Source organism: Eptesicus fuscus, chromosome 13 (genome assembly GCF_027574615.1).
Source record: "Eptesicus fuscus isolate TK198812 chromosome 13, DD_ASM_mEF_20220401, whole genome shotgun sequence".
Classification (NCBI taxonomy): Eukaryota; Metazoa; Chordata; class Mammalia; order Chiroptera; family Vespertilionidae; genus Eptesicus; species Eptesicus fuscus.
In genome coordinates this window covers 66,347,756-66,375,668 of record NC_072485.1, presented here as the reverse complement: position 1 = coordinate 66,375,668, position 27,913 = coordinate 66,347,756, and the positions used below count along the sequence as shown (strand labels likewise).

General features: G+C 35.2%; 3 protein-coding genes across 3 annotated transcripts; all 3 read left to right on the top strand.

The window, feature by feature from the left end:
- The first annotated feature begins 7,595 nt into the window (after positions 1-7,595).
- On the top strand, positions 7,596-8,606 carry LOC103302302 (olfactory receptor 5T1-like). Its single transcript, XM_008159364.3, has one exon. The coding sequence runs from the start codon at positions 7,608-7,610 to the stop codon at positions 8,604-8,606; it is 999 nt and encodes a 332-aa protein (XP_008157586.1). The 5' UTR covers positions 7,596-7,607.
- A 5,924-nt stretch (positions 8,607-14,530) lies between these two features.
- On the top strand, positions 14,531-16,134 carry LOC103302303 (olfactory receptor 5T2-like). The gene is made up of 2 exons (XM_008159365.3): positions 14,531-14,564; positions 15,167-16,134. Exon 2 carries the CDS (start codon positions 15,175-15,177, stop codon positions 16,132-16,134), a length of 960 nt encoding a protein of 319 aa, XP_008157587.2. The 5' UTR covers positions 14,531-14,564; positions 15,167-15,174.
- Positions 16,135-24,837: 8,703 nt separating this feature from the next.
- LOC103302256 (olfactory receptor 8J2-like) lies at positions 24,838-25,785 on the top strand. The gene has a single exon (XM_008159293.2). The coding sequence runs from the start codon at positions 24,838-24,840 to the stop codon at positions 25,783-25,785; it is 948 nt and encodes a 315-aa protein (XP_008157515.2).
- The last annotated feature ends 2,128 nt before the right edge of the window (positions 25,786-27,913 follow it).

Below are 27,913 nucleotides of genomic sequence, written 5' to 3'. Positions count from 1 at the left end.
GGACACTTGAACCACTTATTCTAATTAACTCTGCATTTTTTTAGCTGCTCTAGCATAATAAAATACTTTTAAATATATATATCATTTCATTAAAAAATCTTAACAAATTGATTGGAGAAACCACAAATATATATACATATACATTTTTTAAAAAGGCATGGGAAATGGTGACATGACAATTTAATGAAAGGGAGGTTTAGAGGAAAGAATTTATGTAGATGAGGTCAAGACAAAAATGAAAGAAATAACAGAATAAACTTTTATAAATGTGAAGAAATCAATCTGTGTTTTACTGCAATTAGGAATCACAAGAAAAAGCTCAACCCCAATACAGTTCTTGCCATCAGTTCAATGATACACCTGGTACAAGGAAAATTACATAATATTTGGTATCTGAAAGTGTGTACTCAGCTCCATAATTAAGTCATATGTGATGTTAGGTTTGTCCTCCAAAATTTAATCTTCTTTCAAAGAGCAGTAAATTTAAATGACAAAGCAGACACAATAATGCACAGCTAGGCAGATTAATTAAATATAAAAAACAATAAATATTTAAAGCAACTTATTTTAAATATGTCAAATTTTGTTATAAATTTAGGATGCCCACATAAGTGAACTTTTGTCATTACATATGTTTATTTTTAAAAAAATAGCATATATTGAGCTACAACACTAAGTTATCTACACTAATAAAAGAGAAAGATGCAAATTGACCATACCTCCACGATGCCCACCAACCAATCAGGAGTGAGTATGCAAATTAACCCAACAAAGATGGTGGGTTAATTTGCATACACAGGTGCTGAGCAGCTGGGGGCCTCTGGGCAGTGTGGGAAGGCGGAAAGGCAGATCCGAGCAGAGCAAAGGCAGAAAGGCGGCTCTGCGCCAGAGCAAAGGTGGTGCCAGCAGCCAGGGAAAGGAAGGGCCATTCTTGCATGAATCTTCGTGCATCAGGCCTCTAGTAACTATACAATTAAAAGACATAGCCTTACACTAGATATATTTCTTTAGCAACATGTGAAATATTTATTTTTGTGATAATTAATATGCACTTAAACATTTTTCTATCAGATTAAATCAAATGGATTATATTATGATTCTCATTTTTCCTCTGTGCACTTTTTATGTGTCTGGATTGGAAAATAAAGAAGCTTTGTGAGTTGCATAACCTGTTAATTAAAAAAAAAACTGACACAGATCAATACAATCTCATTGGCTACATAGTAGTGGGCTTATTTTTGCTTTGAGTAAATAAGATAATGAAAAATTACTATGTTAAACATTTTGGTTAAATTTATCTTAAAACTGTCATTTCATTTAGATGAGTATGACTAAAATGTATCAGAATATATTGAAAAGACTCAGAGTTATAAAGAGAAAATGACTATGTATCCTAAAGAATTTAGTAATATAGAATCAACTTTTATAATTAACTAGAGGCCCGGTGCACAAAATTCGTGCAGGGGGTGGGGTGGGGTGTCCCTTAGCCCAACCTGTCAGATCAGGCCTAAACGGGCAGTTGGACATCCCTCTCACAATCTGGGACTACTGACTTCCCACTCACCTGCCTGCCTGCCTGATTGCCCCTAAACACTTCTGCCTGTCAGCCTGATCATCCCCTAACTACTCTCCTGCCAGCCTGATCGATGCCTAACTGCTCCCCTGCCGGCCGGATCGCATCCAACTGCCCTCCCCTGCAGGCCTGGTTGCCCACAACTGCCCTCCCCTGCAGTCCTGGTTGCCCCCAACTGCCCTCCCCTGCTGGCCATCTTGTGACGACCATCTTTGACCACATGGTGGCAGCCATTTTGTGCGAGGGTGTGTGGGTCAATTTGCATATTACCTCTTTATTATATTACTAGAGGCCCAGTGCACGAAATTCGTGCACGGAGGGGGGGTGTCCCTCAGCCCAGCCTGTACCCTCTCCAATATGGGACCCCTCAAGGGATGTCCGACTGCCCGTTTAGGCCCGATCCCTCTCACAATCCAGGACTGCTGGCTCCCAACTGATTGCCTGCCTGCCTTCCTGATTGCCCCTAACCACTTCTGCCTGCCAGCCTGATCACCCCCTAACCACTCCGCTGCCAGCCTGTTTGCCCCCAACTTCCCTCCTCTGCCGGCCTGGTCACCCCTAACTGCCCTCTCCTGCAGGGTTGATCACCTCCAACTGCCCTCCCTTGTAGGCTTGGTCCCTCTCAACTGCCCTCCCTTGCAGGCCGGGTGCCTCCCAACTGCCCTCTCCTGCTGGCCATCTTGTGGTGGCCATCTTGTGTCCACATGGGGGCAGGATCTTTGACCACATGGGGGCAGCGATATTGTGTGTTGCAGTGATGATAAATCTGCATATTACTCTTTTATTAGATAGGATAGAGGCCTGGTACAGGGGTGGGGGCCAGCTGGTTTGCCCTGAAGGGTATCCCGGATCAGGTGGGGGTTCCCTTGGGGTGTGGCAGTCAGACATCCCTCTCACAATCCCCCCTGAGCAAGGGGCCTGTGGTGGTTTGCAGGCTGGCCACGCCCCCTGGCAACCCAAGCAGAGGCCCTGGTATCTGGAATTTATTCTCCTTCTACAATTGAAACTTTGTAGCCTGGAGCGGAGCCAAGCCTGGGGCTCCCTCCGAGGCCGGCAGCCATTTCTGTTGGGGTTATAATTGAAACTTTGTAGCCTTAAGCGGGTGAGCCCGGCCAGGGTGTGCAGAAAGCTTTGCTTCCCCTGTTGCTGGCGGCAACCCTGGCCTGCTCTCTCAAGCTCCATTCTGCCGCCATTTGTTTGAATTTGTTTACCTTCTATAATTGAAACTTTGTAGCTTGAGTGGAGGCTTAGGCCTGGCCAGGGCAGGCGGAAAGCTTGGCTTCCTCTGTTACCTAGGAAACCTTGCTCTCTGTGGCTGTAGCCATCTTGGTTTGGGTTAATTTTCATGCTTGTTCTGATTGGATGGTGGGCGTGACTTGTGGGCGTGTCAGAGGTATGGTCAATTTGCATATTTGTCTATTATTAGATAGGATATAGGATTATTATCAATTCTGTCATAGCTTATGCTTTCAGATTCTTTCATTATATACATGGTTAGAGGATTTTGAGACACATAAACAGGTTAAATTCCCAGGAAGACGAAATTGGATTTTAGGGAATTCCTCACTCAAATTAGCAACCATTGCACATAGTTATTTAGTATCAGAGCTAGGTCTATGTTCTGTGTCATTAAATTTCTTTTTCAGTCTTGCTCAATTTTTTTTCTGATTTTATACCAGAGAACAAAGGGCATTCATGTAATCATTTTCATCATATTGTTTATTGCTCCAGAATCATTCCCTTGTTTATTATGGAAAAAAACACATAAAAATAACCTTGCTACTTTTTCTGTCCCAGAAGAGAATTAGTGTTTTCTTCTTGGAGTATCCCTGTGGACTTTAGAAGAGCTTGGGAACCTGGTATAAGAATCCAAGTGTTTAGCATTCATAGCATACCTTAATTGAGTGAGCAGTTCATTTCCACTGGTAAGAGGAAAGGTTTTTCATCGATTAAAAAATATCAGATATTATAATCTTGAATCTCAAATTAGATTATGTGCTTAAATATTTAAATCTGAGATAGAAATTTCTACTTAACTTAGAGTTGAATTAAAAATTGAATGAGAGAAATCCAAAGAAAAAGCAGGGATAATAAGAAAGATAACATATTTAAGTATGTAGATAGATTAGTAAATGAGAAATGTGACTTAATTCCTTTGATGAAAGATAACAGAATAAAAGTAGTAGAAATAAAAGACTATATTTCAAATTTAGGAAAATTATTAAATGAAGAGAAAATTAACTAATAGTCATCCATTGAGTCTATGTCATACTGAAATCATATTTTTTTCTCAAAAAGGATATAAACAAATTTTAAGTTTATTTTACGTGGTAGCTAATTGATCTAGAAGCTACTTCAATTGGTTTTTATCAACTATATTATGGCTTGCTTAAACTTGTGGCTTTGTAAAAGAATTCAGATACATGAAGATGTTATTTTGTGTTGCTTCTAGTGGATGGCATTTCCAAATGTATGGCATATCACAATGAGTGTGTGATATGGGCAAGTGCAAAGAGCTTAGTTTGGAGAGAGAGCACCCTGGACTTTAATCCTTGCTCTGATAGTGACCAGGATCAAGTTACAGGTCAGGGTGGTTCTCAGTTTCCTCATCTATAAAAAAGTGCTGAGTTACTTTGCAGGTCGCTATGTAGGTTACATAAGATAATTTACACAATGTCTGCAACACTGAGTAGCCATTTAACAACATGTGGCAGCTTCAAGTTTAGTGTTTGCATTGCTGTTCTCAGGAATGTCTGCTGCTTTCTGTTTTCTGACTGTGTGAGGGTTTAGGGACTCATGAGACTTTAGAGTTCCTGAATGATCATGTTTTGTTAAATGTTGAAATCTAATATTTGCTTTCTAACATCTATTTCTTAAATTGAAATTAGTTAGATGTATCACAATCAGTTCTAATGTCCTTAAATGTGAGTCAATGGAAATGTCTGTTTAAAGAGCATCTTCAGTGAAGAAGATGAACCCCATATATTTCGTCTATCATTCCTCCAGCTCCCTCCATGAAGTAGATAAGTGCTCTAATGGGACATAATTTGAATTAAAATATACCATCATTTATAAACCATCTTTGTGTACTTCAGGTAAAATCAGAGAAATCAAGAGCTATGAGAAAGTTATTATGGTCAAAATTATCAGAAGAATTTAAGCAGACCTGTTCTTATTTTACTGTTATGCCCAGAGTCAAAATGCAATGACAGAAATGTATTCTTAAGGTTATTTTTTAAGGCTCTAGATACCATAGAATATTGGGATTCCCTGGGTTTAATCTCATGGGAAAGGTATTTAAATATATCTTAAGTGTATATAACAAACACATATAACTATAAGAAGAGTATTTAGCTTCTGGTTCAGTGCTCATTTATTACTCAATGCTTTGAGAAAATCTGATTTTACTACCCCCTATTCATATTTTGTAGTTAAATAAAATTTTGAAGTCATATATCATATAGATGTATCCTTCACATATAATTAAAACACTTTAATAAACATTTTAATACATCCCATAAATAAGCTGAAATCACAACATGTTCATATCGTTCAATAAGATATGCCTGAAAATTTGGTTAATCTAAGTTATTCTTTGGTTTGGAAAGAAAGTTACTTTTTCAAGATTACACTGTCATAGGTGCTAAATTGAGATATTAATACAGGCTTTTAGAGTACAAATATAATGTTCTTAATCTTCCACTATTATATTATCTCAGACACATCAATTGAGTAAAAGTTAGAACTATAATGTTGCTGAAATTTCTCCTGTATATAACAGTCAATGTGTAGTTTGTAATGGATACCTTTAGTGCACTACATATTGGTATATTTTTCTAAAGTTGCTTGCATATTTTTTTTCACCGTGCTTCTTCTAATCTGCCTAATTCTTCTTTTGTCCATGAATCCCTTTCATAAGTATTTTAAAAATATATATAACCCATGGATGAGAAAGAGAGAGAGAGAGAGAGAGAGAGAGAGAGAGAGAGAGAGAGAGAGAGAGAAGGACAGAGAGAGAAAATGAGAAAGTTTTAAAACAGAAATAAATACGTTGTGATGCCCCCAAAATACATTAATGCATATTTATAGTATCAATAGATTATTTTATGTTATTTTATTAACTTAACTATTCAAACTAAACTGAGAATTATTATAAGATATTTGTGTGTGTGTTCTCAAGTCTATTCTGAGTTGCCTGTATTTACACAGAAGTTGAAACTTAATGCAATTATGTATTTTTTACTCTAGAATTCTCTATGAATTTAAATGGGCATTTTGTTTGTGGGGGTTGGTGTCCCCACATTTGAAAAGCTATTTATTGTCTGTATTTAAAAAGTCTTCCACATAGATCTGGGAAGACCTTTCTGGGAAAATAAAGACATGTAGTTTTCTTCTTCTAAGAATAATTTTTAGCAGATTTTCCTTATTTCTTCTTGATGTAGGAACATCTCAATATGACAAACATGTTGTGTGTTTCATGTCACAAATATAAATCCTTGGTATGTCCCCGGCCCTGAACACTGCAGATTTTTCACTCCTTCAGTCTGTTACACACTGAAGGAAAAACAAGAATTACAGTCCTGGCCCTAGCCGATTTGGCTCAGTTGGATAGAGTCTTGGCCTGGGTTCAGTTTGGGTTGGGGGCACATGCCCAGGTTACAGGCTCAATCAGAAGGCAGCCAATCAATGATTCTTTCTTATCATTGATGTTTCTCTCTCTCTCTCTCTCTCTCTCTATCTCTCTCTCTCTCTCTCTCTCTTCCTCTCTGAAATCAATAAAAATACATATATTTTTAAAAAGAATTACAGTCCTGAAATCTGGCTCCTAAATATGGTGGATGAAATTTTTCATTTTGTTTAAATCATGAAGACTTTGAGTCTAGATACAGGTGACTCTTCAACCTTTCTAAAAATATATACTTTTATTTACATTTCACTAAATAAGAAACAGTCTGGAGTCACAGGGAAATATACCAAAAATAGAACACCACTTGGTGGCTTATATTGTAATTTTACTCTTTTAGCAATAGCATCTAGAAATTATATAATCTATTATTGGGTAATTTTTTATAATAATTTTAATGACTCCTTAAGAAACTATAATATATTAAAGAAATGGCCACGATTTATTTTTGACATACATGAGTCTTAAAAATATGCCCAAGGATTTTGCAAGGATAAATAGAAAAACAATCTTGCATTGGCATTACATTAAATTTGGAAAATCATTAACAGTATAATAAATTCTGTAGGCCTAAATGGACAGATGGTTATAGACGTATCAAAAAAAAAAAAAACTTAAAAAAAACACACCAAACCAAGCCAATGTTTTATTATGATTTGCATACTAGGTGAGTCCACCTCCAGAAATATATCTGTTTTCTGTTCACCAGTGTTCTAGATGTGCTAATGGAAAGGGATACTAGCCAAAAGGGGGATACACATGGTTTGGTTGAAAAGGGTTACACCATACAAGCTGAAAGGTAAATCTAACTTAGCCCATTTTCTAGTCATCTGGGAACAATTTGAAAACAATTATCTTTTACATTGTTTTTCTCATTTAAATACAATTCTTACTTATACATAATCCTGTGATATGTGTGGTTGCTTTCATTTTAACAATTGTAAACATCAAGGAAGGGCATTTCATGCACACTGTAGAAAATCTATAATTAGTATTCAGATGTATACTTTCTATTATAAATTTTTACACTAAAATTTCAATATTTATTTATATTTATAGATTTAAGATGATGAGATATGAAACTAAATGGCAGTAAATTGAACAGAAAATAAATTGAAAATTAAACCACATAAATTGATGTAATTTTTCACATGACACATTTAGCCAACCATCTAATAAAAATTCTTTAATTTAACAGGATATTACATCCATTGGCTCCAGCTTGTTCATCACTGCCTATTCCCTCCAAGGGATTTCAATATGTCCTTCTAAGAAATAAGTAAGAGGGTATAATAGGGTGGATTCTATTTTCAAAAAATGTTGCTTTAAAAACTACAAATAAAAATAAAAATGGCACACTTGACATCAGATTTAGATTTCTATAGCATTCAGATGAAAAATGTGACTGAAGTCACTATGTTTATATTGATGGGCTTCACAAATAATTTTGAGATACAAGTCTTCTTGTTTTTACTATTTCTAGAAATCTATCTTTTTACTCTCATAGGAAATTTGGGAATGGTTTTATTGGTCACTAGGGATTCTCGGCTCCACAACCCCATGTACTATTTTATTAGTGTATTATCATTCTTGGATGCTTGTTATTCTTCAGTTGTCACCCCAAAGATGTTGGTCAATTTCTTGAAAGAAAATAAAGCCATTTCTTATCTTGGCTGTGTAGCACAGATGTTTCTCTTTGTTACTTTTGGGACCACAGAATGCTTCCTCTTGGCTGCAATGGCATATGACCGCTATGTAGCAATCTATAACCCTCTCCTGTATTCAGTCAGCATGTCACCCAGGGTCTATGTGTCACTCATCATTGCTTCCTATGTTGGTGGCATTTTGCATGCTTCTATACACACAGTGGCCACCTTCAGCCTCTCCTTCTGTGCATCCAATGAACTTAGACATGTCTTTTGTGACATCCCTCCTCTCCTTGCCATTTCTTGTTCTGACACACACACAAACCAGCTTCTCCTCTTCTACTTTGTGGGCTCTATTGAGATCGTCACCATCCTGATTGTCCTGATCTCCTATGGTTTTATTCTGTTGGCCATTCTGCGGATGCATTCTGCTGAAGGGAGGAGAAAAGTCTTCTCTACATGTGGCTCTCACCTAACTGGAGTGTCAATTTATCATGGAACCATCCTCTTCATGTATGTGAGACCAAGTTCCAGCTACGCTTTGGACCATGACATGATAGTGTCAACATTTTACACCATTGTGATTCCCATGCTGAATCCCATCATCTACAGTTTGAGGAACAAAGATGTGAAAGAAGCAATGAAAAGAGTGTTTGGGCAAAATGGGTGTATGAATGCAGTATATTTTGACACCAGTCGTTAAATGGAAACAAATTAAGATATGTTGATTGTCTAAATATCAAAATAATAATTTATTTTTGTTTTAGTGTAGACCTTTTTATATAAAGAACATAGTCACACTTCCACCTGTACTGTTTCCACACATGCAGGGAAACGGACATCCATTTGCTTCCTACTTAATTCTCTGATAAACACACAGACATTTATAAATATATGCTGATAGTAATTGCATTAGTTGTCAGGGCTGCCATATCAAAGCACCACAGACTTGTGACTTAAACATCAGAAATTTATTTTTCACTGTTCTAGAATCTAGGAATCTTAGATCAAATTAAAGGCTTGGCTGATCTTTTCTGGGGCTTCTTCTCTTCATTTGTTGATAGTTATCTTCTTTCTCTGTCTTCACATCATCACTTCCCTGAGTATTTCTGTGTCTTGGCACTTCTTCTTATAAGGACACCAGTCATAGTGGATTATAGGCCAAACTAATGACCTCATTTTAATTTAATTATTTTTACAAAGACTCTATCACCAAAATCAGGCACATTTTGAGGTCAGAATATTGACATATGAATATTGGTATATAGTACATGTATATTTACATACACTCACTGATGCACTTAATCTTTGCTTTAAAATGTATAATGTAGACTTCCATCTCATACTACTCAAATTGGATAGGTTCCAATGATCAAAATTATTAGTAACTTTATAAATTATACCTCACTACCTTAAGCATATACCACCCAATCAGTAACAAAATCACAGTTCACATATTCCCAGATCACTTTCCATGGACTCATTGATTTACACTCCAGTCCAAAGCACTGTGCTCCATCCTGAGATCTATGTCTGTGGAGACCACAGATGTGTTTAATTTCTGTGCTGATTTATGAGGATGTATTTATCCCCTTTTTATTATTCCATCCAGAGCATGAATACAAAACCTATTATTTAATTTCTCATAGAATACAGAGACTATACATTTGCTTTTATGAAGATTATACTTAAACTCAAAAATGACAAAAGACAAGCATAATTCGGAGAGTCAGTTCTTTGGCTGGGAGTTTGCGCTCTTTCCACACCTGAGCCCCAGCCCATCTTTATAAATAAAAACAACAACAACATAGACTTGTACAAAATATTTGCTAAAGAGCTATCCAATAGAGAATATGTATCTAGATTTTATAAAGAACACTAAAACAAAATATAACAAAACAGTAATAAGTGGGCATAAATTTGAAAAAATATTTCACCATAGAAGATACACAGATGGTTAATAACTCCATGAAAAAGTGCTAAGTACTATCTTATGTTAGGGAAAGAAATGCAACTTAAGAACAACATGATCCTATACACCTATTAGAATGAGTGAAATTAAAAGTATAATAGTAACTGATAATATAAGGTGGTTTATTGAGGATGCAAAGCAACTGGAACTCTCATCCATTCCAGGTAGGAATGCAGATGGTGCAGCCACTTAAGCAAACAATCTCACAGTTTCTTATGAAGTGAAACATACTAGTACACTTACCATATGACTTCATGATCTGATTTTGCCATTTGCCCAAGAAAAATGAAAACATAGATGAATGCAAAGATCTGGGTTCCAATTTTTATAGTGCCTATATTCACCATAGTTCCAAACTGAAAGCAATCCAAATGTCCATCAAAGATAGAATAAATAACTATCTGTGTTGCATCCATAAAATGAAATACCACTCAGCAATTTCATAGTAATAATACCATTGATATATTCAAGTACATGGATGAATCTCAAATATCTTGTGCCTGCTGGAAGAAGGCAAATTCAAAAGGTGACAATGTGATTCTACTGATATCACATTCTGCAAAATGCAAAATTCTAAAAATGGAGAAGGTATCTGTGGTTGCCAGATAGACTACATAGTGGAATAATGGGACTTTTTAGAATGATGAAAATGTTATATAACTTTATTATAGTTATACAATTCTATGTGTTTGACAACATTCATATAACTGGCAGCTATATGTAGTGGGGTTTTATTAATTTATTGATTTATATTAAAACTTAACCCTAACGTCAAAACCTAGATATTACATAAATTAGTTTTTGCTTCATAATAAGGATTTTCTTAGTAGGGGAGATATGACTAGAAAAAAGCATAAGGGAGGCATCTGGGTACTGTCAATACTTTACTTCTTAGTTTTAGTTTTATTTATAGGATTATGGTCAGATTGTGGAAATTTATCAAGCTGTATACTTCATACAAGTACTTTTCTGTATATATATTTTCTTCATTAAAAATTAAAGGATGGCCCTAACCAGTTTGGCTCGGTGGATAGAGTGTCAGCCTGCGGACTGAAAGGTCCCAGGTTCGATTCCGGTCAAGGGCATGTACCTTGGTTGCGGACACATCCCTAGTAAGGAGTGTGCAGGAGGCAGCTGATTGATGTTTCTCTCTCATCAGTGTTTCTTACTCTCTATCCCTCTCCTTTCCTCTCTGTAAAAAACCAATAAAAATATATATATATATTTTAAAATTAAAGGATGAATCAAATCCTTATTTTGTTGCAAATTTTCTAGTAAACTTAATAAGCCCTCAATAATTTAAATGTTTTTTTAAATGTCTTATCTTCTTATTGATTATTCTATTATTAGGAAAGTTTGCAAATTTTGCTACATGTCATTTTATATTGGTATGAATGTTTTGGACATTTTGAATATTATAGTTTATGATTTTTCTCAGTTTCTCTCAAACTCTTAACTTTCTTCATTTCAATTTTTTTCTCCTTATCTCTCTTTTCTATCTTCTCTTTCCTTAACTGTGCTTTCAAGTTGCCATATATCCTCATTCACTGCCAGTGGGAATGTAAACTGGTATGGACAACAGGATAGAGGTTCCGCAAAAACTTAAGAATCGAGTTGCCATACGACCCAGTAACCCCTCTTCTGGGTATCTACCAAAAAACATTTGAAAACATTTATTTGCAAAGCCATATGGACCTCTGTGTTCAATGCAGCACTCTTCATGGTGGACAAGACATGAAAACAACCAAAGTGTCCTTTAGTAGATGATTGGATAAAGAAGATGTGATACAGCCATGGCCGGGTGGCTCTGTTGGTTGGAGCATCATCTCATATACCAAAAGGTTGAATGATTGATTCTCAGTCAGGGCACATATCTGCATTGCAGGTTTCATCTTAGGTTGGGTCCTGTATAGGAGGCACCCTATCAATGTTTCTCTCTCATATCTCTCTCCCCCCTCTTCTCTCCCTTCATCTCTCTAAAATCAGCAAACATATCCTCAGGTAAGGGTAAAACAGAAGAAGTGCTACATATATACAATGGAATACTTCTTAGCCATAAGAAGAAATGAAGTATTGCCATTTGCGACAACTTGGATGGAGCTTGAGAATACCATGTTAAGTAAAATAAGTCAGCCAGAAAAATCTAAGAACCCTATGGTTTCCCTCATATGTGGAATACAAAGCTAAAACTCATAGACAGAGACAATAATATTGTGGTTACTGGAGGGAAGGGGGTGCACAGTAAATGGTAAAGCGGGCCAAATATATGGGACAGAAGATGCTTTGACTTTGGATGGTAAGCACACAATGTATCATGTATCACAGAATTGTACATTTGAAGCCTATATAATCTTATTAACCAATGTCACCCCAATAAATTTAATTAAAACATAAAAACAAGTACAATAAGTATAGATGCAAAAAATACTTAACATCGCTATTATCAGGAAAATACAAATAATCATTTGTAAATTATAAAGTATCAGTATAATCAGAGGACTGAGGACTGATTATTTAATAAATATCAACTTGTAGTAAATTATTCCACAACCATTTACTTTTTGTTATTGAGTAAATCATCATGTTGCTATTTTAAACCAGAAGATAATTGGGGCATGTTCCCCTTGGGGCAACTCTTGCATTTTTCATCAACAGTTGAGTAAGCAGATATAAATAATCTAAATTAATCATACCTATAGTGTACTTAAACCTGCTTTTCTTGTTACACAGGTAAGAAGAGAAAATGCCAGATATTTACAAAATATTTTATGAGGTGGGACCTAAAATGTTAAGATCAAATATTATGAAGTCCCCAGTATTAAACCCTTTAGTTGCTGCCTATCACATAGGTAAATAAATATAACAAAGAAAATATAAACTATTGATTTTAGGTTTGTAGACTTAAGATTTTTACAAATCAAGTGTACGCTATTATTTTTCTTATTGAAGAAGAAAGATCAGATTAAACAAGAACACAGAGAAAATTCATCAGTAGAAAGCAAGAAAACTTTTGGCCAAATCAACTATTTTGCTCTAATGAGTAAACAATCAATTATCTTTCATTTTGCTATATTTTGTGATATAGAAGCCACTTCAAGTTCATGCTATTTCATAATGTTTCTCTAATCTTAATGCTTAAACTTTATCTAAATAAATACAAGGAACCATGTTTTATTTCAGTGGGAGTGGTAAGTGGGGAGGTCAGTTACAGAATGAGACCATGGTATTACAGGGGACTGTAAAATTGTGAAAAGTGCATGCACTCTGAAGGAGACCTAGGATTGAATCTTGGCTCTGTTTTTTTTTTTTTAATATATTTTATTGATTTTTTTATCGAGAGGAAGGGAGAGGGATAGAGAGCTAGAAACATCGATGAGAGAGAAACATCGACCAGCTGCCTCCTGCACACCTCCCTACTGGGGATGTGCCCACAACCAATGTACATGCCCTTGATCAGATTCGAACCTGGGACCTTTCAGTCTGCAGGCCGTCGCTCTATCCACTGAGCCAAACCGGTTTCGGCTTGGCTCTGGTTCTTATTAGCTGTGGAGAGTTGCTGGAAAGGTAAAATAAAGCAATGTGCATAAAAGTCTATTTCTGCTGCATGTGCTCAATACATGGCTGTTATTATTTTTCTCCTCCTTTGCCAACTTGGTGTTTCCATGTTGAGGCAAAGATATTTTTAAATTTTGTAACTTCTATTAAAACTATATTTCTAGAACTGGTTTTGCATTGATTTTAAAAGCTGATGGAGTATTATTAAATTCTTCAAGAATCATAGACATTTTCTTGTTATGTCTGAGTTATTTCAATATTGACTCAGATTTTCCCAGTATAAATTTTATTTTGGTTTCTAGTAGAAATATCTGATTCAATTAAAATTTCGCTGAATTGTTTAACATTGTAGTCTATCACTATCTGACCTAAGTAAATTAAGCCCACAGTAATGTAGCAAATGGAATCGTGGTGAGTTCTGTGTGGTAGAGGGAAAAAATCATAACTATGATAGAATAATGTTTCAATATGTATTAGTAATCACAAAACAAAATTTAAATGTAGCTAAAGAATGAAATATCTGGCTTAAGGCTCTGGTCACATATATTTTTAAATGATTAGTTGCAATAGTTTTTGTCACTCAATATTTGCTAATGTTTTAAAAATAAATACATCTGATAAAAAAAGTTCAATTATATAGTCATCTTAAATTTGTAACCAAAAATTGACCGATTTAAAGGAAATTGCTTTATATATTTATTGCTTAATATATTTGATTAGTCTTCATGGCTATATGCTATTATGTCTGGTTGGTCATTCAAACATGTTACTATTTAAAAAAAAGACTAAACTGTGAAGGAAAATTCTAATCTCACACATGGCATTTAATCATGAACCTGGGCAATAAACACATACTTTCAGATCTGAATCCTATGTTATTTGTCTTGAACAGGTATGTCATTGAACTGATGTCAAGAATTGAATTGAAGCTGACCTTTTTCTTGTGAATCTTGTTCACATTAAAAAAATAGATTTCATCATATTAATCAAAGTTTGTATTTTATTTTTTAATTTGGCTTAACTCAATTGTGGCCCATCATCCTTAAAAAAAAATCTTAATTTGTTCTTATGGATACCCAAGAAGATCTAATAGTGTTAGAAAAATTTTAGAGATTAGCTCATAAAATGTTCACCGCTACTCTGTAGAACCAACCTGATTCAGTATACTCTCTATTGAACAGAATTGTCATGATTCAACTTTATTAACACATTTTGACTTTTAATATTCATTCTAATATTGTAGAATAAATATTAATGCTCCAATTCTACAGGTGAGTAGATTATAGAAAATCATTTTATACCATTACTGAAAGGTCTAGAATGCTGAAATTCTATTCCAATGCTACATACACTGATATACTATCTCATGCGTGTCTATGTCAAAAGAAAATTATTTTTTAACCAATCATTTGTTTGTTTTAATAGAAAAACAGCTAATAGAATGCAGTTGTAAATTAACAAGTTGACCTGATGGTTTCATAAATGATATGAATTCACCAAGTGAGTGAACACCCATCATTTTCATTTGATTTTACAGGGAGTGGCATGGACACTTGACCCACTGTCTTGTTGCTGTCTGTGACCTGCAACTGGGAAATTTTATATTGCCAAAAAGATAAATATGAGGATATAGCTCATGCCCCCCTATTTCACAATATTGGGTCAGAATTCTTTTTATTCTTTTTGTAGTAAATGAATTGTAATTTTAACAAATATCGTTAAGTTTTTTCCATGAGGTTTCAGCATGAAGAATGTCACTGAAGTTACGATGTTTGTACTGAAGGGTTTCACAGACAATCTTGAACTGCAAATTATCTTATTCTTTCTGTTTCTAGCAATTTACCTGTTTACTCTGGTGGGAAATTTAGGGCTGCTTGTGTTGGTCATTGGAGATTCCCGGTTCCACAACCCCATGTACTATTTTTTGAGTGTGTTGTCATCTGTGGATGCCTGCTTTTCCTCAGTAATTACCCCAAATATGTTAGTAAATTTCCTATCAAAGAATAAAGTCATTTCATTCCTTGGATGTGCAACACAGATGTTTCTCGCTGTTACTTTTGGGACCACAGAATGCTTCCTCTTGGCTGCAATGGCATATGACCGCTATGTAGCAATCTATAACCCTCTCCTGTATTCAGTCAGCATGTCACCCAGGGTCTATGTGTCACTCATCATTGCTTCCTTTGTTGGTGGCATTTTGCATGCTTCTATACACACAGTGGCCACCTTCAGCCTCTCCTTCTGTGCATCCAATGAAATTAGACATGTCTTTTGTGACATCCCTCCTCTCCTTGCTATTTCTTGTTCTGACACACACACAAACCAGCTTCTCCTCTTCTACTTTGTGGGCTCTATTGAGATCGTCACCATCCTGATTGTCCTGATCTCCTATGGTTTTATTCTGTTGGCCATTCTGCGGATGCATTCTGCTGAAGGGAGGAGAAAAGTCTTCTCTACATGTGGCTCTCACCTAACTGGAGTGTCAATTTATCATGGAACCATCCTCTTCATGTATGTGAGACCGAGTTCTAATTACGCTTTGGATCATGACATGATAGTGTCAACATTTTACACCATTGTGATTCCCATGTTGAATCCCATCATCTACAGTTTGAGGAACAAAGATGTGAAAGGGGCAATGAAGACAATGTTTGGGAAAAATGGGTTTATCAAAAAAGTGTGTTTACAGTTAAAACTAAATTAAAAAGTTGAGAGTGATGTTCTGTGCTTAAGTATAAAGAAAATATGATTAACATTTTTTAGTTTATTAATGTATTTGTGTTTTTCTGGATATTTTAAAATAAATATAGTCAATCCTCTACCTCTGATGTTTTTACATGTAAAAAAGTTATTATCAACTTGATTCTTAGTACATTCTTACTGACATATGTATATAGTATATAGGTCCTTATACTGATTGATATAACACAAATGCACATATACACAGACTTATGTGTATATAATCATTACTTTAGAATGTTGTATATTGTTTCTTTTTATCTCCAGGTAATATATAGGATCTAATAGTTGCAAGTATAAATAATATTATAACAATTTTACCTGACTACCTTGATCACATACCACCTAATCAATAACAAAGCCATAACTCACATTAGCCCAGACTGCTTTCCATGAAGCCATTGGTATCTTACTCCAGTTCAAAGTATTTTGCTCCATCCTTAGGTCCATGCAATGATAGCAAGATAATCATAGCCTATGTTCCTGGGACCACAGAAAATGAGTTCAAATTCCTACTGCCATTACTATGCTTCTGTGAAGGTGCATTTCTCCCCATTTTTTAAACCCAGAGCATGGATATCAAACCCATCTTTAATATACAAAAAACAAAGTCTATGCATTAATATTTATCACAATCATACTTAAACTCAAGAATGACAAAAGAAAAGCACAATTCAGAGAAAGGTACACTGGCTGGAAAATCCATCTTTATAGGATTTCCTGTAGGCCTGGTTCTGACTCAGTATTTAGCTCTCTTTTTCTTTGACCTCTGCCCCTTTGTAATGTCCTTGCACATGCCACCAATGGTCAGTGTCCAGGCTCGAGAACCAACTTACAGAAGAGAGTCTCTCCTATGCTCATGTTTAGCATAGTTTCCAGCAGACCTCATTTCACTGCAAAGTTCTGTCTACATAAAAAAAAAAAAAAAAAAAAAAGTTGAACGTTCTCCCTTCTTTCCTTTTCAAAAACATTTACATTAAATTTTAATTATTATTTTATTAAATCTTATTCTCTTCCTTGTTTTACTTTATTTTATTCTATATTATTATTTTTAATTTATCTTTATTGTTGAAAGTATACAGTTGTCCCCTTTTTTGTCTCACTGACCCCTCCTAGCCCATCCCTCCCCTTGTCCCAGGCCTTGACCAGACTATTGTCTGTGCATATAAATTCTTTGGTTAATCTCTTTCCAGCCACCCTCCTATGCCTTCCCTCAGAGATCATCAGCCTGTTCCATGTTTCTATGTCTCTGGATCTATTTTGTTCATTAGATTCCACATATGAGTGACATCGTGTGACACTTGTCTTTCTCTGACTGGCTTATTTTGCCTATAGCATGTTACTTTTCAGGTCCCTCCATACTGTCATAAAGGATAAGCGAGCCTTTTTATTTAATGCTACATAGTATTCCATGGTATAATTGTACCACAGCTTTTTTGTTCACTCATCTATTGATTGGCCCCTGCCTATGTTCATAATGTCCTTGTTTTTTAATTCAACAAGATAATCTCCTTAGAATTAGAGTCCAACCTAAGAATATTTCATAAATTGGGTTTATTATATTTAAATAACTTCTCAACAATTATGCAGAACACTTCTTACTGTCATATATTCCTACCACAGTGCCTCTGCATTTATTTTCTCTTCTTCAGAAAGCTCACCCCACCATGAATCCTTCCTTAAAATGTCAAAACTAAACCATGATCACTTATATTCATTATCTTTACATATCCAAATGAAGCAAATGAGAACAAGGACTGACCCTCTGTGTGTGTATGATTTAGCATTGAAGGCATCTTCAAACACAGCTAAAATCACAAAGATAGATAAATTTTATCCTTTAAAATTTTAAAGGTCTGAATGAAAAAAATAATCACAAATATAGCAAAAGAACTAGCCATGGACAAGAGAAAATAGATAGATACAATTATGCATCTGTTAAATTAAATAATAGGCTAAAATTTCATAGAACTATGGGCCAAGAATTCACATGGACAATTCACAAAAAGCAACCTTTAGGCCAATGAATACAATTAACATTAATAATTATCTGGAAAATGTGAATGTAAAATGATAGAACATTGGCAAAAATTGAAAAGTATGGGACTATCCCATGAGTAAACTTTATTATCGTTTGTTACAGAGAAGATTTAGGAACAATTGAAATTCCCATCTACTCTATGAACAAAATCCACAACAATCAAGATTACTAAATCTCAAAATATGATGGTTAAGGAATATATATATATACCAAGCACAGAATGATGTAAACATTTTAAATCCACTTATATAAATTTAAAAATTCAATTACATAAACTTTAAAATCACATAACTAGCAGTTATATATTATTAGACTCTAGTAACTAGAGGCTCGATGCATGAAATTCGTGCAAGGGGCTCGTCCAGAAAGTTGTTAGGCTGTCCAGTCTAATTAGCATACTATGCTTTTATTATTATAGACTAGAGGCCCATGCACAAAATTCATGTAAGAGAGGCCTTCCTTCCCATGGCTGCTGGCACCAGCTTCCCTCTGGCACCCGGGACCCAGGCTTCTCTCCAGCCGCCAGCTTCATCCGGATCACATCTGGAATGACATCTGGTCTAATTAGCATATTATGCTTTTATTATTATAGATTATATATATATACATTATATATACATATTTACAATGTATATATACATACATAATGTGTACATATAGGTATAAAAATGTGTCTAAGAACATTAGAGTTAATGCATTTTATTTTAAAAAAAGAATATGGGTAAAGAATAAGAATACTAAGTGAAATAAGCTAGTCACAGAAGGACAAATACTGCATAATATTATTTATATGAGGTATATAAAATAGTTAAACACATAAAAGCAGAGAGTAGAATGGTAGTTGTCAGGGACTGGGGAAGAGGAAATGGTTATTGTTATTTAATAGGTATAAAATTTTAGCTATGAAAGATGGTTACATTCTAGAGACACAATATGCAACACTGTGCCTATAGTTAGTATCACTGTATTGGGCACTTAAACATTTGTTAAGAGGTTATATCTCCTGTTAAGTGTCTTTACCACAATAAAACTAAATAAAAGCATTTGGAAAACAGAAAAAAAGTTGAAATAGTTAATACTAGTAGTTGTTTTCTCTAGATGGGTGGAGGGAATGGGAATGAGAGAGGTTGAATCAATGAAAATTTAGCTTATATTTAATTATGTATTGCTTTAAAATAATGAATCTTATAAGATAATTCTGTTGTATGATATAAATGATAAAAATATGGTATTTCTACTGTCATTTTTCTGCATATTTATGTGTGTGTGTGTGTATGGATTTCTTACAAATATTTTGATAAGTGAAATCTTGTGATGCACTGATGATGCTATCTTAGTTTTGTCTGCTTGACCTTGACCAGGGTAAGTTTATTAAATAGACTAATCAAGAAATAAGAAATGGAAAATAATTCTTGTACAATAATAATATGACTCAAATGAGAGATCAAGTTGTAAAATTAAGCATCAATACCAGTAGAAAGTATAAAAGAGTTTTTAAAAAATCTTTATAATGTTATAGGAATGCTAAATAGATAGAGTCGGCAGAGCCGATGAGGGAATGAAAATATTAACTAGTGGCCCAGTGCATGAAATTCATGCCTGGGGGTGGGGGGGGAGTGAGCCTCACCCTGACCTGTACCCTCTCCAATCTGGGACCACCTCAGGGGATGTCCGACTGCTGGTAGTTGGGACATCCCTCTCACAATCTGGGGCTGCTGGCTCCTAACTGCTCACCTGCCTGCCTACTTGATTGCCCCTAACCACTCTGGCTGCCGGCCTGCTCGCCCCCAACTGCCCTCCTCTGCCAACCCAGTCGCCCCCAACTTCCCTCCCCTTCAGGCCTGGTCTCCCCTACTGTCCTCCCCTGCAGGCCTGGTCCCCCCCAACTGTCCTCCCCTATAGGCCTGGTTACCCCCAAGTGCCCTCCTCTGCTGACCCGGTCACCCCCAACTGCCCTCCCCTGCTGGCCTGATTGTCCCCAACTGTCCTCCCTTACAGGCCTGGTCCCTCCCAACTGCCCTCTCCTGCTGGCCATCTTGTGGCGGCCATCTTTGACCACATGGGGGCAGCCATTTGTGTGTTGGAGTGATGGTCAATTTGCATATTACCTCTTTATTAGGATTGAGCATAGTAAAGATTGACTGTGTCTTTGCTCACATGAAAGACAATAGCCAATGGTCATTATAGAGGAAGCTACCACATAATCTTCATGGGGTTATTTGGACTCTGGAAAGAACCTCAAGGGTTTAAATTCATTATACTGATAACTTGAAGTTGTTAAAAAATCTCCTTATTGTTCACAATTTGTCTGTTTCTTCATTAATTTTGGAGCTTAAAATGTGAAGTAACCTTCTTAGCTATACCAGAATGAAGAAAGTACAGTTGTGTCCTGCCCTAAAGTACAGAATATTCTAGAGAGTGATATGCAAGTTATCACTGCTTCTTTATCAAAGTTAAAATTATATTAGCAGTAGATTAAGACACTGGAAACAAAAATCTCATATTTCATTTCACAGTTTTTAAGAAAGATATTGTATTTATTCATTAACTTATTCATTACTTCATCAGCCAGTTTTTCTTTTGAAATATCTTTTGAACATGTACTTTTTCCTCAGTATGATTTTGAAAGCTGTTAAAACAAAGGCAAACTATTTAGACATGCCTTTTTCACTTATAAAACTTAAAGACTAGAAAATCTACACAAAAAGTAAAATAAAAATATATTTATATACATTATAAATATATTACATAATTACATATGTTATATATTAATTATAATATTTATATCTGCTTGAGGAACGATCATAGGATTATACATAAATCATGTTTCCAATCAAATAATTTTAATTAAAAACTAGAAATAGGACCAGGTTCTGATGGGTACCTTATTAATTTAAATAAAAAATTATATTCAATCTTCTTACAACCATTCACATTTTGAATTTATGTTGTATATCATCTAATATTTATGACAAATACACCAGGCCTTGTTCTTTTTTTATTTTTTATTGATTTCAGAGAGGAAGGGAGAGTGAGAGAGGAATAGAAACATCAATTATGAGAGAGAATCATTGATTGGCTGCCTCCTGCATGCCCCACACTGGGCCACAACCCAGGTGTATGGCCCAACCAGGAATCGAACTTACCTCCCCATTCATAGGTCTATGCTCATCCACTGAGTCATGCTGGCTGAGCCCCAGGTCTTGTTCTTGATGTAAGAATAGAGACGCTGTTTTGAATCTACTCCAAAACATTCACATTAAAATTGAACATTGGGGCTAGAATCTGGTGCTTTCTGTTAGATTTACTCCATCTCAAGGGCCAGCAACACTTCCCAAATATAGGGGTGCAATTTAAAACAAAGAATGGAATCAATGCATGTGATTGTTTTTCAATATGATTATCTAGGAGAGTCCCTAAGCTATCTACACAATTTTCATTCTTTGGGTGAAATTTTGGCATGGAGACTAGATTAATGAGCATTTAATTTGTCTTTCCACGGGGGAATTAGGGCTTTGGGAATTCTGGTTCTCATGTTTGGGGACTGGGACTACATACAAACGTAATTCAGTATGAAGGTGTTCAGAGACTAAAACTCTTTAAACGTGCTTCCTGGAGCAACCTTAGGAGGAGGTCTCAGCAGATCTTTGTGTACAGGTAGGTTAAAGCAAATACTCATTACTAATTCTGGATATTGGACCAAACATCTTGGAAGCTGAGTAATTCAAATCAGATCCCAGGACCAAAATGTTATCTGCTCTGTTCTCTTTTTCTCCGCCCTGCCCATTAATTGCTAAGTGAAGTGATGGTGGTATGACTTAAAAATTAGTGTCCAGCATCCCCACTGGTAAATTGGACTGCTTTAGCATTTAGACAGAATAATGAATAGTCATTACAGGGAGTATATTTCACCTTAATATAAAAAGGAATATTGTTTTGTGTTTACCATAGAAGTGGCAGAATTGATGGATGTTTTAGAGGATACTCTACACCAGATAGAAAGCTTCTCAAGTGTCTGTGTCATATAAGATCTATGTCTTCACGAAAGACCTAAAAAATTACTTACCATCAAGAAAAACAACTTGTTCTCCCCTTTCTTCTTTTGGCATTGCTCAGGGTGATAAACCTTAGGATGAAAAGATTCCCTGATGTCAACAATTAGTTGCTGATGGAACACTGAGAACTCATATCAGGATTCAGTGTTTGTTCCTAACACAACCTATCTCTAAATAAATTTAAGACATACTCTACAGTTAGAATATGTAACCTCAATTAAACATAGAGTAATCTCAATGAAACATAGTCTTGAAATCATATCAGCAGCTAATTAAAAATTAATTTGTACTATGATGTATTATTAAAATTATAAGATAAAATGATTAAAACTAGGTACATTTTAAAATTTGTATTTGCTGAGAATGTATTATCTTGGTAGACCTATAAACTATTTATATTCAAAAACAAATTAGAAAAAAATTATTGGTAAAAATATTAAAATTGTTCTTTTTTAAAACAATGCTAAATGAGACAAGGTTCTGAAGAAACAAGAAAAACTGAGGCAGTTCTACAGAAACTTTATTTCAGTGACATATACTAACTGAAATAAAAAACAACCCTAGCTTTGCGTTCAGTTATACTGCAGTTGAAGAGGAAATACATAATAGGTAAGGATATAATAATATATTCTCCTTTTCAAAAGCTACTTGAACAAATTCATGGTAGATAATCAATAATTGCTATTGTTGATTCTGTATTTTGTTCTTGTTAGGGATGAGTTTATTGAGTATATTATCTCAGAGGAAAACATGCACAGAGTTGCTTGATGTGTAGCAAAAAAAAAAAATGGAATATTTTGATCAATGAGTATTGCCACAGTGTTTTCCATCAAAAGCTTATCTATGCAGTTCTTTTTAGATGAAGTGCAACACCATCAGATTAGCTCATTAGACACATATCTGATGTATGGAACTAAGCATCTTCAAATGAAAACAAACAAACACCACTGTTTTAAAAGAATCAGGTTATGGGAGAACACAGCCTGATTTGTTTATTAAATATGTAGCTGGATATCCTGTGTCACAGTTTCTTAAATATGCAGAATTATAATTCACTTGCTATTTATATGTTAACTATAAAGCCTTCAGTAAGGTTGAATAGGTTACCAGAGCCGAAATAATAAACCAGATTATTTCAAAACATGCTAATAACATAAACAACTGGTATAAATTATTTTGCATTCATTGTTACCAGAAGCTGTGCCAACTAATCTATACATGTGCATTATCTCGTTTAATTCACACAATACAAAAATAGCAATACTTGAAAAAATCACAACTAGTAATCAGTGAACTAACAAGAAACCAGCCAACTAACCTATCAACTAAGCAAACAAAATATACAAGAGAAACCATAAAACCATACCATTAACCAATATCTTCTACAAACTATGTTTGATTCACTTAATCCCATTAAACCTCATTGTTCTGTCAGACATTGAAATAATTACATCTATTTTTTAGGACTCTCCTGCAGAATAATGAGATCAACTCTTTCAAAATGCCTTGCACAGCTCTGGGCTCATGCTAAATAACATTAGCACTGTTCCCCATTTATTCTCTACCCAATTAAAATAATGATCAAGCTTTAACAAATCAAAACTATAAGTAATAACTTAAAAAAAATCAAAACAGGCTTTAAACAATTTAAAGGAAGGAGGCATAAGCTGGAAAGAGAAGGAAAGGCTACCAGAACAAAACAATAGAGAAAAATCTGAACAATTAGAAGTTAGGTTGATAGGCCAGGACTGGCTTATTTGGTAAAAGAAAGAAAATATGATTAAGTGAAGAGGACACAGTTTCTGAATGATACTAAGGAATAGTTTTGAGGTGTGGTCTGTGGGGAGCTGAAACAACATAGCAGTGTGGTGGAAATTAATAAGGAAAATCCCAGTATACTGTTTCCCATTGAAATTCTCAAGGATGATGATGACAAGATGTAAGCTGAAGAGAAGGCCTATGGCAGCTAAGGAAAAAAATAACTGGAAGTCCTTCTGACTCATCTGTTTCTTACAGGTAACTCTGTTTTATCATTGGAAACATGCACACACTCACACTCAGAGGCATGTGTGTACAAGTAAATATATACATGCATATATATATATAGATATACATATATATTCATGCAATTGCAAATGTTAATATAATTAATATATACATATACATATTAATACATATAATAATATAAACTGTGTATATTCATCCAATACAAACTATATTCAGGAGTGGCTAAAAATAAATTAGCAGCTTATTCAAACAGTTCTAAGATCCTGAAATTGGTCTCTGGAGATGGTATTTTTGAATTTTAAGATCTGAACAAAAATAAACTGATCAACATACACATGGTATATCATAGAATTGTACACTCAAAACATATAATTCAATTAACCAATGCCACTCCAATAAAGTTAATAAAAATAAATTTTAAAAATAATTCAAAAGCAACGAAGAACAATAAAAATCAACTAATTTTACATGAAACATTTAACAATATGGCATTGAACAGAGACAAGTTTGTTGTCTATTAATCTCTTTTCATTTTCCTCATTAATTGATGAAAGCAACAAAATCAATGGCCCCAGGGAATCTCTCGCAGGTGACTGAATTCATTCTCATGGGCATCTCACAATATCCGGAGCTCCAGATTCCACTCTTCTTTGTTTTCCTGGTCATCTATGGGCTGACCTTGGCTGGGAACCTGAGCATCATCACTCTCACCAGTGTTGACTCTCGACTTCAGACCCCCATGTACTTTTTCCTCCGGCACTTGGCTATCATCAACCTTGGCAACTCTACTGTCATTGCCCCTAAAATGCTGGTTAATTTCTTGGTTTCAAAGAAAAGTATATCCTACTATGGATGTGCAGTGCAAATGGGTGGATTCATAAGTTTTACTGCTGCTGAGATTTTAATGCTGGCTGCAATGGCCTATGATCGCTACATGGCTATTTGTAGTCCCCTGCTCTACATGGTGATAGTGTCTCCACAGATCTGTCTTTTGCTGGTGTCCCTTGCATACTTCTTCAGTCTGACCACAGCACTGACTGTCTCTTCCTGTGTGTTCTCTGTGTCCTATTGCTCTTCCAACATAATCAACCACTTTTACTGTGATATTATCCCTTTGTTAGAATTGTCGTGTTCTGATACCTATATTCCAGAAACAGCTGTGTTTACCTTTTCAGTAATTAATTTGATGTTCTCTATGATTGTTGTTTTAGTATCCTACTTTAACATCATCCTTGCCATCTTGAGGATACGTTCCTCAGAAGGGCGACAAAAAGCCTTTTCCACTTGCGCTTCTCACATGATGGTTGTCACTATCTTCTATGGGACCCTTCTCTTCACGTATTTGCAACCAAGGACCAACCACTCATTAGATACGGATAAAATGGCCTCAGTCTTCTACACCCTCGTGATACCAATGCTGAATCCCCTTATTTACAGCCTGCGGAACAAGGATGTGAAGGAGGCATTGAAGAGGTTCTGGGATAACCCATGTCAGCCATTCAAACTAATGTAAAAAATAACAACTATCTTCATTTATGGGTTTTCTTTTGCTTCTGAAAAAAAAATAAAAAAAGAAGCAATAGTTTAAAATTCTATTGATTTCAATGGGAGAAATCTTAATCCGTTTTACCCAACCTCAAATACCCAATTTTCCCTTTAGAAAAATGCATTAATTGACCAAAGAAAACACCAGTTACATAAGTAATAAACAATAATTTTAAGATAAACACATTTTAAAACAAAGTCAAAGTTACTGAAGGGTTTTTATAATTTCTAAACAAGGACGACAAAACCTGATGGCTGGTGGTGAAGGTATGCGTGATTCATTTCTTGCAAAGTGGTTGAGTGAGATCATCTTCCTTGCCACAGATACTTTTGTTCAGCTAGTAAAAGTTGAGTTATTTTTTTGTAGCATTTTGTCCATCAATTTCTCAACCTTTTCGACCCACTTTTATCTTGAGCTTAAAATATATTTGTATCACAGAGGGGGAAAAAATGAACCTTTAGATGAAAATAAAAACTAAACAAAAAAATGCTTAGTCATGAAAAGAAAAAAGAGGTCATGTGGCAAAACAGACTGAAAAAAATATGTAAAAAAGGAGTCTACTTTTTATCCCTCTCACATTATGCCTTTCACTTGGTATATGTACACAAAGCAAAGCATTGCTATTCATCCAAATATGATGTATATTTGACTTTTTCAAAATTATAGTCTTATACTAAAAACTTTGGTGTCTTTGTTATGCAATCATAACAAAAAAATTGCTTTAGCATTTTTATTATTGGGTTTTGAAGTGACATGTTATTAGAAAAGAATTCTGTTGTCCTCAAAGTGACAGTAATTCTGAAGGGAACTCATCACCACCACCAAAAAAAAGTTGACAGTCATATGTTCCATATCTTGTGGAGAAGCATGAGACTTGGTTGGAAAGTTTGTAAGGAGGGCATTCTGAGGAAAGGGAAGTGTGCAGAAGGCCACCAACCCTGTTTATCAGAATTCTGACTTAGGGGAGTGCTGAAGGCAGCACCCCTAATTATTCCTTGACCTTTCCAAACAAGTCTGTGCACATGCAGACCCCTGGGTGTTTACTGGAATCCTTATGCTTAATTTTTAGGTATCCTTGCTTAAAAAACACTATAAACACATGTGTCCTCCCAATAGTACTTACCCTACTGATTGTATCTAAAAGATAAACTTTATCTCAAACTGCTGCTACAAGGAAAGCCTAACAAGGCAGGCAATTGAGGCTGTCTGTTTCCTTTAGCCAGGCAGTCCCTTAGCCCTCTCTTTCACAGCAAACATTGTGTTAATCATCCATCCGTCACTCAGGGTCTGCTGGTCAGCCCCAGCAATATCTTTGTATGTATAAAACATACTAACATTTAATGCTCTCTCACTGGAAGTCCACAAGCCTTTACACCAGTTGTCCAATTGTCATAGGTCACATCTATCTTCCCTGCTTTCTGAAGGCTACTTCTGCTATCAGCTTCCACAAACACGAAAAAGCCCGTTTAAATAAATCATTTGAAAATTAAGTAAACTCACTGCAGATATGGGTGGAAAGAGGCCAAAAAGTGGTTGTTATGGCATCAGGCCTCCTTCTTAGAGTAACTGAAATACTAAATTTCCCACTTGCCTTTCTCTATATTCCCCAGCCTTACTCCTTCTTCTTGTCCCTCCTTTCTTTTCTCCCTCTGTTTTAATTAAAGGCTATAATCTTTTTCTTTCCTTCTTATAAACAGAGCTATTACTTTATGAAGCTTGAGATCCTTGCATAAATTATGCCCCCAGTTGTCATCTTCTATTCCAAGCTTCTGTACAGGGTTGGTTTTTATTCTTTCAATGCTTATAAAAGTATTTTTATATTATCTGGGTTGGAGCAATTTTGACAAAAGACCTGTGAAAACAAACTCTTTACTTCATATCACAAAATGTACATGTTTTGGGGTTAACTAAAATATCAAATTAAGCATTAAAATATATATTTTAGCTAAATACCTATCTATCTATCTATTTATCTATCTGTCTATATTTTTTATAAAGTGATTCTAATCACAAAAACATTTTGAGCTATAATGGTCTGAGGAGGCTGCTAATGATAAAAAACAACCACACTTTATAAAATGCATAGCTGAAAGAT

Coding starts and splice junctions, on each gene's coding strand:
- LOC103302302 (XM_008159364.3), top strand. CDS start 7,608: ATGGCACACTTGACATCAGATTTAGATTTCTATAGCATTCAGATGAAA.
- LOC103302303 (XM_008159365.3), top strand. CDS start 15,175: ATGAAGAATGTCACTGAAGTTACGATGTTTGTACTGAAGGGTTTCACA.
- LOC103302256 (XM_008159293.2), top strand. CDS start 24,838: ATGGCCCCAGGGAATCTCTCGCAGGTGACTGAATTCATTCTCATGGGC.